This window comes from Clavelina lepadiformis, chromosome 5 (genome assembly GCF_947623445.1).
Source record: "Clavelina lepadiformis chromosome 5, kaClaLepa1.1, whole genome shotgun sequence".
NCBI classification, from domain to species: domain Eukaryota; kingdom Metazoa; phylum Chordata; class Ascidiacea; order Aplousobranchia; family Clavelinidae; genus Clavelina; species Clavelina lepadiformis.
This window is the reverse complement of record NC_135244.1, coordinates 23,452,230-23,463,179: the sequence shown is the minus strand read 5'-3', so window position 1 is coordinate 23,463,179 and position 10,950 is coordinate 23,452,230. Positions and strand designations below refer to the sequence as shown.

The 10,950-nt window shown below is 39.4% G+C and overlaps 2 protein-coding genes across 2 annotated transcripts; one reads left to right on the top strand and one right to left on the bottom strand.

The window, feature by feature from the left end:
• The first annotated feature begins 572 nt into the window (after positions 1-572).
• Positions 573-2,155, top strand: LOC143459618 (uncharacterized). Its single transcript, XM_076956834.1, has 2 exons — positions 573-1,437; positions 1,545-2,155. Exon 1 carries the CDS (start codon positions 573-575, stop codon positions 1,365-1,367), a length of 795 nt encoding a protein of 264 aa, XP_076812949.1. The 3' UTR covers positions 1,368-1,437; positions 1,545-2,155.
• A 3,821-nt stretch (positions 2,156-5,976) lies between these two features.
• Positions 5,977-8,095, bottom strand: LOC143458868 (uncharacterized). The gene is made up of 3 exons (XM_076955755.1): positions 8,028-8,095; positions 7,800-7,944; positions 5,977-6,303 (listed from the first exon to the last, which is right to left on the bottom strand). The coding sequence occupies exons 1-3, from the start codon at positions 8,086-8,088 to the stop codon at positions 6,198-6,200; spliced, it is 312 nt and encodes a 103-aa protein (XP_076811870.1). The 5' UTR covers positions 8,089-8,095; the 3' UTR covers positions 5,977-6,197.
• Between the last annotated feature and the right edge of the window lie 2,855 nt (positions 8,096-10,950).

The window sequence follows — 10,950 nt, the reverse complement described above, 5'->3', positions numbered from 1 at the left end:
CAAGAAAATCTGCACTTTTTAAAACTGCTCCGAGATTTTTAGAAATGAAAGTTTCAGCTGCTTGAACAAGATCACCCATGTTGTATCGATTTGAATAAGATCGAATTTTCAAGCAATTTTCTCCATTGAGAGATGCTTTGAAAAATTTCCTGCAGTTTTCTTTCAAACCTTAAAAAATCTTCCAACTTATTTAGGAATAAAACCTGTCATTTAATTATGATACAAAATCTCTTAACAGTCACTCATTTCATATGTTTATTCAAGCTTCCTGAATTACGTGTTACGTGTGTTATGCTCGGTTGACGTGTTTGTGCCTTGCGTTTCTGCCTTCGGCCGGAGGCGCTGATGTTTGTAATTGCGCCTTGATAGTTGGCGAACGTGTCAGTTTTACCGTTGCCTGAGCTGTGAGCAGACGTGCCTGTTTTTACCCTTTATTTTATCAAATACAATTTTACAGTTTAACTGCAGGTCTATTCGAACCAGCATAAGAAAAGGCCGGTAACATTTGGCGAGCACGGCAGGACCTGCAGTTAAAAAACGTGAAGCAAGAGGGTGACCGAGTTTTATCCAAGATGAATTTTTTTTGCTCTCCTTCGAAGTTTGAACTTGGAGAAAGTTTTATCTCGTTTTTATCAACGTTTGAAAGTTTCTGCGACAGTGTGGACGCAACAGCAGCTGCTCGAAAACATGCTTTTATGGTGAGTTTACCTGAAGATGTTAAGCTGGAAATGATATGCAACGGTGCACGGTTAGGCACCATGAACTATGAAGAACTAAAGTCCAAAGCTGAGGAAGTTACTTGTTGCTCGCTTCGACGTAACAAGGCTAAACAGCAGCTTATACAAAGAGCCCAAGCTCTCGGCGAAACTAATCGAAGTTACGTCAACGCCCTTGTCAATTTCGGAGCAATTGCATACCCGAAACCGGAAGATGAAGGTACGAAGAATGACGTCTTGTATAACGCTTTAATAGCTGGACTGCGTAACAAACATGAAGCAGAAAGGCTGGTCACGTGCAACATGGAGGTGCAGTGTCCAAAGTTTTTAGATGCTGTCAAAAAGCTATTGATGATGGAACCAGCGCATGTGCAACAACACGTTTCCAAAATACAGCCAATCGAGCAGGTCCCATCAGCTTGCGAGGAAATGAAGCAAATGATCCAGGGTCTGCGGCAGGAAGTTGACACCTTGCGTGAATCACTATCGGAGATATCGCGGAGGTCTCGTCTTAACCACAATCATCCCTTTCGCCCCCGGGAATCACGCACGTGTTTTACATGCGGAGAAAGAGGACACATCAGTCGATATTGTCTTCAACGCAACCGCCAGGGAAACGCCAACGGGGCGGGCACAGGTGTCCGCCCCTGAATCCATCACCACAGCCAGAACGAGAATTGGTCACTTACAACCTACATACCGTCTCTGCAGAACAACATAGGTACGTTAACGTTATCATTAATGGTAAGCCCTTGTTTGCGCTTGTTGACACTGGTGCATCAATTACCGTCATATCCCATTTGGCTTTCCAACAATGTTCCGCTCAAGATTTAAATGACTGCCCTTCAAATGTTCGATTTATTGGCGCAAGCGGAACCGTTATCGCGATGGCAGGAAAAGCAAAGCTAAACTTCACCGTTGCCGGAATAGAGGCCACTCGCGACGTTTTTGTTGCGGAAAACTTGTCGGAGTCTTGCATTCTGGGTTTGGATTTTCTTCAAGACCATGGTTGCATCGTTGACTATGATGTGATGACACTCAAGGCTGGTGGAGGAACATTACCACTATTGAGAGAACCAGGTATTTTGCACAGTTCATCGATTGCATTAATTGAGTCACTGCTTATCCCCGCGTTTACTGAGGTTGTGCTGCCCTGTAGTGTTAAACGCCCGACAAAGTCCAAGTCTAACAACGTTTTTATACAGAGATCTGAAAGCCTACTAGACAAATACGAAATCTTAGGCGCAAACTACGTAACAAAAACTAAGGAAAATTTGGTGCCAGTTAGACTTGCCAATTTTACGAATAAAAGCAAATGCATTCCGGCTGGGACAACTGTTGCAGATTTAATACCAATTGTTGGCGAAAATGTTTCGTACATTAATGCCTACTCATTATGTTGTATATCGGAAGAGGTTGACAAGCCAGCGACCGATGATGACGTGTCGTCTCTCGTTGAACAACTGCATCTAAATGATCTTAATTTGTCCGATGTTGAGCGGGAAGCTGTAATCGAAGTAATTCGAAGACGGAAAGCTGCGTTTTCACTCTCTAAACGTGATCTTGGCAAAACCAATATTCTTACTCACAGTATCGACACGGGAGACGCTGCACCCATACGCCAACACCCGAGAAGAATGTCAGAAGAAAACAAACGAAAGGTAGATGAGTTGCTAAAGGACATGTTAAATGATAACGTTATTAGTCACTCACAATCGCCTTGGTCTAGCCCAGTTGTGTTGGTAAAAAAGAAGGACGGTAATACGAGGTTTTGCATTGACTACAGGGCTGTCAATAATTGCACTAAGAAGCATAGTTTTCCTTTGCCACGGATCGATGACAGTTTGGATCAACTCTCGGAGTGCAAATATTTCACCACACTAGACCTTAAATCTGGTTACTGGCAAATACCGATGAGTGAAGGCGACCGTGAAAAAACAGCGTTTACTTGTCATCGAGGTTTATTCGATTTTAATGTTATGCCGTTCGGACTAGCAAACGCACCTGCCACGTTTCAGCACTTGATGCGGATTGTGCTCGATGGGGTTGAATGGAATGGTGCATTGGCTTACCTGGATGACATCATTATATATGCACGCACCTTTCAAGATCATCTGCGCAACTTGGACGACGTGCTTTCCCGATTAGTTGCAGGTGGCCTCAAACTTAAACCGACTAAATGCAATTTGTTCAAAGAAGAAGTTAGATTCTTGGGTCATGTAGTTTCAAAATCTGGTGTATCCTGCGATCCGGAGAAAATCTCTGCGGTTTCCAATTGGCCTGTGCCCTCGTCGATAAAGGATGTAAGGCAGTTTTTGGGACTCGCATCATACTATCGCAAGTTTGTCAGAGATTTTTCCAAAATTGCGGCCCCACTGTACGATTTGACGAAGCCTCAAAAACAGTTCGGCTGGAATGATAAATGTTTACACTCATTCAACTTGTTGAAAGACGCACTCGTGACAAACCCAGTATTGAGATACCCGGACTTTACGCAGCAGTTCATCCTCGATACAGATGCTTCAAATTTTTCGCTCGGCTGTGTTTTGTCACAGATTGTAGATGGTGAAGAGCACCCAGTTTCATACGCAAGTAGGTCTTTAACGAAAGCAGAAAGAAATTATTCCACCACGAGGAAAGAACTTCTGGCAATTGTTTATGGGGTGCAGAAATTTCGTTGTTATCTTGGCACACCTTTTCTTCTTCGCACGGACCACGCTTCGTTATGGTGGCTGTGGACAGCAAAAGAGACATACGGTCAATGTGCGCGCTGGTTTGAAATATTGGCTGATTTTGATTTTAAATTAATACATCGCTCTGGATCAAAGCACTCCAATGCAGACGCACTTAGCAGAAGGCCACAGAGCAGCAAAACAAGTGATTCTAATAGCGTCGAAGTGAATCCTGAGAGGTATCCGTTTGAATTTGAAGAAAACTTTGAAACCTGTAAGACCTCAACGGAAAGTGTTTTAAGTATTGATCTTCGTGAGGGTTTCGGTTGGACTCCTGATCAAATTTCACAAGCTCAAATGTCCGACGAACATCTTTTCGTAGTACTAGGTTGGATTAGATCCGGTGCAAGACCCCCTTTTAAGAAAATTAAGAAGTTGAGCAGTGAGGTTCGACATTACTGGTCTTTGTTTGGAGAGTTTTTTTTAGTACACCAGTGCTTGTACCGCAGTCTGGAAGACACACTGGAAGGAAAACGTCTTCAGCTACTGGTTCCTAAAGAAATGCGTCCGAGAGTCCTGAAAGAGTTACATGACGCATCACATGGAGGAGGACACATGGGTGTTGATAGAACAGCTGAAAGAGTTTCAAGACGATTTTACTGGCCACGCTGGAAAACGGATGTCCGTGAGTATTGTGAGCGTTGCACACTCTGTGATTTACGTAAAGCTCCTTCTAAAACACCAAGAGCGCCCTTGGTACCTTCCGAGGAGTTGGAGCCGATGCAAAGAATAGAGATTGACGTCCTTGGAGGACTTCCTGTGACACATTCAGGAAATCGTTACATACTGGTAGCCACTGATATGTACACTAAATATATGCAGGCTTGGTCTATGCCATCACAGACAGCCCAAGAAACAGCATTTGTTCTCTATCATAACTGGATGACGATTCATGGTGTTCCGGAGCGGATTCACAGCGACCGAGGAGGAAACTTTGAGAGCCAGTTGTTTAAAGAGCTTATTGATCTTCTCGGCTGCAAGAAGTCAAGAACTACAGCATACCACCCTTCTGGAAACGGAGCGGTTGAAAGAGCCAACAGAACCATCCTTTCCATCATGAAGAATTATGTCCAGCGCGATCCACTATCCTGGGATAAATCCCTCTCCTCAATTTGTGCAACCTATAACGCCAGTCGACACGAAGAGACAGGTGTTTCTCCACATTTCCTTCTGACTGGACGAGAATTGAGATTACCAGCAGATTTGATGACTGGACAGCCTTCAAGTCGTCCATCATCATCGGCAATGTTCGATTTACAAGACCGTATGCGACTTGTCCACGAAGTCGTGAAAACGAGACTCGACCAACGTCGGCAATCCATGAAAGAACGTTACGACAAGTCGGTATCGAGACAAGCTGAGTTTCAAGTAGGAGATAAGGTCATGCTGCGAAACACTGTCATATCAAAAGATGAAAAGCGAAAGTTTCACCTCCCTTATTCAGGACCCTACGAAATTGTTGAGACTTTTCCGCCGGTAAATTATCTGATTCGCAACCACGAACGTACGTTAAGAGTACATTTTAACAGGCTAAAGCTAAGCAGAGGAGACCATCATACAGGGATGCCTTCCTATAATCAAGCTAGTTGCCCAGAAGATGTCCCCCAGCAACTAGACATGCCCTTGACTGGAGCTTACTTTTTTAATAGGCCTAACCGATCAAATGCAAATCATCACGAGAGTAACAATTTTAATAACGTTTGCAACTCCCGAAATAACGGTCGACTTCGCCGAAGCCCACGTCGCACTATTCATTACCCAGACGTCGAAACGTATTAATTGTTTATTGTGTGATGCTTGATGCTATGTTGTTGACTACTTTCCTATGATTTGTGTTTTATATATACCACAGTTTCACATATACCAAGTATGATGGTATTTTATTTCGGATCTGTTATATATCGTCTAATTTAGCTATCAATCTCACGTTTTTATACCTTTTGTTGTGTTATTGGCATGAAGGATTATTTGTAACCCACCTTTATTGTGTTTGTACTATTGTTTTGGTATAGTCAAAAAATGTTTGAATTTCTTTTATGACAAGTTATTTAAAATTTTGCTGTGGTTTTCAATGTAATGTTTGTATTTATATTATTTACATAGAAATGCTTTACCTTGATTTCCGTTTGTTTTTATTGGTGTGATAATCATAATTTTTTTGCTACTGCACCGTTTTGCTGTGTTTGAGGAATCGTTTTTGTAAAGTTTTTTTTTGTGGCCCACTGTGGCATACGTGGTCGACAATTTTCTTCAAGATTAACACATTATCTGGGTAACAGAAGTATAGAGGTTGCTTCGTGATTATATTGCAATTTGTCGTTTTATTTTCCATATATTAGCTTATAGCCAGTTATGCTAATGTCGAAGAGAAATTTATTGGAGGGGGAGGAGTGTTACGTGTGTTATGCTCGGTTGACGTGTTTGTGCCTTGTGTTTCTGCCTTCGGCCGGAGGCGCTGATGTTTGTAATTGCGCCTTGATAGTTGGCGAACGTGTCAGTTTTACCGTTGCCTGAGCTGTGAGCAGACGTGCCTGTTTTTACCCTTTATTTTATCAAATACAATTCTACAGTTTAACTGCAGGTCTATTCGAACCAGCATAAGAAAAGGCCGGTAACATTACGTACATTCCATGAATTCATAAACTTGATAATTTTCTCAACATTTAATTGAAAGGAAATATCTTTATGAACTATTGCATTGTACTTCTATACAAATTAGAAAACATTGATTGATCATTTAGTATCAACTTCAGATGGAAAGGACGCAAGGACACCATCGTTGTCTGTCCATGTTGGTCGATACTTGCCATTTGTTGGTGGCTGGATCATAGAACTCAACTGTTTTGCCATCACACCTATAAAATATATAAAGTAAACTCTTTAAAACACAAAATGTACACAAATTACAAACGATGAGTTAATCAAAATTAAAGCTGAACCAGGTTGTATATAGGTTAATAATTGGAAGCATGTTATCCCGAATATACTAATCATAATAAATAAATTACGTAATCCACTTCGGAATAGACGATTACAAAACAATGTGATCCAGGCTTCACGCCAACTTGATACCTCGCCACCAGCTGCCACCGAAGTTTAGGTCAATCACTGTGACCATTTATCGTATCCAATTTTTTATCGGTGTCTATAGTTACAATTTCTGCAGAACTCAAACATTTGACATAAACGCAAAACAATCGTATAAAAGAAACGACACACAATCTCATCAGGTCAATAATGTTTAGTTAGTTTTTTTATCACGTAATTTGAATTATTCTGGGGCTGAGATTAAGTTAGAAACCAAATTGGTGAAAAGCTACTACAGCAAATCTTCTGCCGAATCATACCAGACTGTCTAACTATTCACAATCAGACAATTACAAGCTACGTCTGCCAAGGTAAAAACCCCTTCGCTTGTTATGCGAAGTTTGCATTTGCTGGTAAAGCAATAATACAATTGTTAATATGCTTTATGATGTCATAATGACCAAAAAACATTTCACAAGATCGGCTTTGTGACCAATTAAAACATTTCCGAAGCCTGCTATTGCCACTATAAAGTTATGGCTCCACAGGTAGTAATTTATAACTATCACTGGATTTTTCGGTAAAGATTTAAAAATTCGTATTGGTGCTGGTTTTTTTTCTAAAAACTAGATAACTAGAACGACTAAAGGTCCTTCTCATATATCTAATGTACGTTTCTCTATACCCAATAGCGAGTTCTTCAATAAACTTGTAGCTGCTGATATCTTTTTTATTCAACACATTTCTAACCCACACTCTGTGCTTTATTTGTCTGTATGTCAGAGCAACAGCTATTACCGCGAAACATTCTTCCTCGCTGCTTGAAGAACTGTCACTCTCCATGTCTCTAACTACGAATGATCTGTTCTGCATGCTGGAGTGCTGTTACAAATTTTTATAAAATTAATCTCATTATCAGCTAACAATTGACAATTTTAGTTATTACTTTTATGTGATAATTATTTCAGTCATGAACGATGATATTTTACCTCAAATTATGAATGGTGGAGCCGCATTTAAAACACTGGTAATTGAGCGGCAACACCAGTTGTAATTTACATTAAGAAATTGTTACTGAGAAAATTATCACTGGAATTTTAAACTGTCATTGTTCGAGCCATAGATTAACTGAGCATATTAATGAAACAAATTTTTTAAATTCATTTCCCAAAACTCATCATGACATTCACCTTCATCTAGTCTAGTGGTTCATAGACTCCAGGTAGGCAATTACTGCAGCAGACATTATAATATGGTATTATAATATATAAATAAATGATATAAATTTAAAATAATGTGATTATGTATACCTATAATTACTCACCCTCCAAACACCCATATAAGGCCAGCCACTACACAAGCTGATCCACCACATCTTTCCTCAGTCATAGATGGAACATCAATCCAAGTTTTCGTGTCCAGGTTGTATTTTTCAACAGAAGAGAGACGATTTGAACCGTCATATCCACCTGATTTAATTCATTTAAAGAACATGACAAGTCATAAATATCCTTAAAATTTGAAAGATATTTGCACTTGCAGCAAGACTCACCTATCGCGTATATTTCGTTGTTTAATACAACAGCAGTTAATCCATATATGCAGGTTTTCATCGGTGGAATATATTCCCACTTTCCGTTTCGTGGATCATAACTTTCTGCTGTGTTTGTTGTATTACCATCCCATCCCCCAAGCGCATAAAGCAAACCTTTCAAAATCAACCATCTATCAATTAAACACGTCACTTGTGTTTGAAATTCGAGCATTATTGCTCCAGCACTTTATGAAGGAAAGTCAAATCCTTCGCAGTTGTGAAATTTTCTAGGACCAATTTCCGTTGCTCAATTATTTTATCTTTTGTTGATTTTTATAAATTTGTTTCAAAATACATGGAATATGATTCCAGACGCCAAATTTAGAAATTTCTGGAAAGCACGGTATCTGTGACGTCACACAGACTGTCATTTGAAATCATACAACATTTAACACGTGACCAACAGCTTGATTTTCTATTCTCTGAGCTGCGTTTTGCATCGATTAAACTCTTGAACACAAAAGACCACATCGTTTGTTTCTGCGCTTTTCTTTGTGACACGTCATCAACCTTTTTACATGAGTAAGCCTAAGTGAGTTGAGCTAAGTCAGCGACGCGTGTCAGAACAACGACCTACGCAAAAATGAGTACACGCAATGCGATATGAAGGCTACTGGGTTAGGGCAACTTATTTAAATCTTTTTAAAATACTATCTCAAGTAAGTGATTAAGCCTATGCATGAATTTTCCGTTTCCATAAAACCAATCGAGATATTAATATTTTGTGGTATTGGCATAAAATGTCTCAACAGGTTTCCAAGCTCGTCAACGAGTTCACTTGACACGACCAGGCAGCGTGAACTCGCTTTGAATTCTTTTTTTGTTAAAACGTTTTAAACGAGAGAAAAGTAGTTTTTCAAATTAGGGACGAAATTTCAAAACCCGGGTTCCCGGTGTAAGTGACAAACCTGGTTGTTTTTTAAGGTTTTGAGAAAAGCGGATGTTTTTGTGAAAACTAACTCAATATTAAGGTAAAATCAACATTATTGTAATACAGTCGAATTTTTGTAATTCGTATCCGTTCAATTCATTAATACATTTTTGTTGATCCCGGCAGAACTGTGAATATTTTCATGTTTTCATTTTCGGTTATATCGGCTTTACGTAATTTCATTAGTTCGGCAATTTTATTTTACAACAATCATTTTGGTTGTCCAATTTTCTCATGAACTTTGCGTAACCTCAGCATCCTAAAGACATGAGAGAACTTCCTCGATCAATGCATCAAATTATTATTTACAAATTAATATCAAGGTAACCAGTACAAATATTGCGCAAACTAAATATTGTGATGAAATAATTGCCTAATACCAAACAATAAATTGCGTAAATAGTATACAGCGACGCCATTTTGTTTGAAAATTGTGAACGCCAAAGTTTTCCTGGATTTGTCTAAAAGTCCGGATGTTTACATTTTGAAACCCAGGTTTCGTGTCGTAGAAAAGGGTAGAAAAATCCGGGTTTCGGGTTGGGGAAAACCCGAGTTGGAAACACTTGAGAGAAGTGCGCTCATGAAACGAGTTGAACTCGCTTAACAGCGCTAAGAAGTAAAAAGTGTTATTGCCACCAAACTATTTGATGGTGATGATGAACGCCAAGTAGCTATGTTTAGTTAAACTTTTAGGAGTATATCCAAGTGTCTGGATTCCTCTGAGGGCCATGTTCTCGTAAGAACGAATATCAAGGAGTTACAACACGGACATGAACACGAATGAGAATAAGAAAACAGCAACTATGTGCACCTTTTTGCGTTTTTAAGTGGACCTGTATCGTAAAAATGAACGATATCAAAAAAAATGTGCGAATAAGAACGTGAGTATCTGTTTCACGTATACTGCGATCACCGGGCAGGTGCCGGTATAGTTTTATCAATGTGGAAACGAACCATTGGTGATCTCTCAATTTACTTCGACAACTTTGACAAAAGTTTACTTTAAACACTTTACTTTACCTGAAACATCAAAATCATAAACTCACCTCGTGCACTGACCAACGCAAGCCAACTTCGCTTTATATTCATGTTCCTTATCGAAGACCATTTCCTCTCTTCAGGATTGTAACTTTCACATGATGATAGACGACCAGTGTCATTCCAACCACCAGCACAATAAACAAGACCTACAAGACACAATCAGGTGAATATCTATACGAGAAGGTTTTTGTTACATCCTTCTATGACATCATAATTATTGAACCAATGAAGTCTAAACTGAAGTATTTTGTCAAACACTTTGTTGATTATCTCACAAGATTAGTGAGTGGTGGAGCACAGAATCGCAATTATGCGCCTGGTTCGACACTCGATGGCGCTATCCTACCATAGTAATCTCCTTGGGCAAGGCATTTAAGTAAGCTTGCTCCTGTTCAGTGGTTCTGGTGATCAATTTCAAATCCAGACCAAATAAAAATAAAATTTCAAATTTAAAACAAATTAATCAGCAAACGTAAAAAGACAAGCTGAGTGACTGGAGGAAGACGACTATATTATTGTTATGATAGTTTAATAACTTACCATTCAATAAAGCTGATGCAAAGTTACATCGCTTTTTTCCCATAGCAGGCAAGTTGCTATCCCACTTTGGATTCTCATCATTCAAGTCCAACATCTCAACAGAGTTGTAGTAAGTACTAATCATTCCTTTACCACCAGCCATCAATATAATTTGTTGATTGTAATTTACAGCAGATGGATATCTCCGAGCAGTGTTTGTATCCTGTATGATGAAACATTATTGCATAAAGTCAACATCAACTGAAGTGAATTTACTAACAATATCAACTAAATACTGGATATGATGTTATTAGTGGAGATGGCTTGGTACAAAAACTATCTGCAGGTAACAACACAACATGAATAAATGATGGCCAATGGACATGGTCA

Excerpts from the sequence above, each read along its gene's own strand:
- LOC143458868 (XM_076955755.1), bottom strand. The coding sequence starts at position 8,088 with ATGAAAACCTGCATATATGGATTAACTGCTGTTGTATTAAACAACGAA. Across the intron at positions 7,945-8,027 it reads CAACGAAATATACGCGATAG|GTGGATATGACGGTTCAAAT; the intron begins GTGAGTCTTGCT and ends GAATTAAATCAG. Across the intron at positions 6,304-7,799 it reads CTTATATGGGTGTTTGGAGG|GTGTGATGGCAAAACAGTTG; the intron begins GTGAGTAATTAT and ends TATATTTTATAG.
- LOC143459618 (XM_076956834.1), top strand. The coding sequence starts at position 573 with ATGAATTTTTTTTGCTCTCCTTCGAAGTTTGAACTTGGAGAAAGTTTT.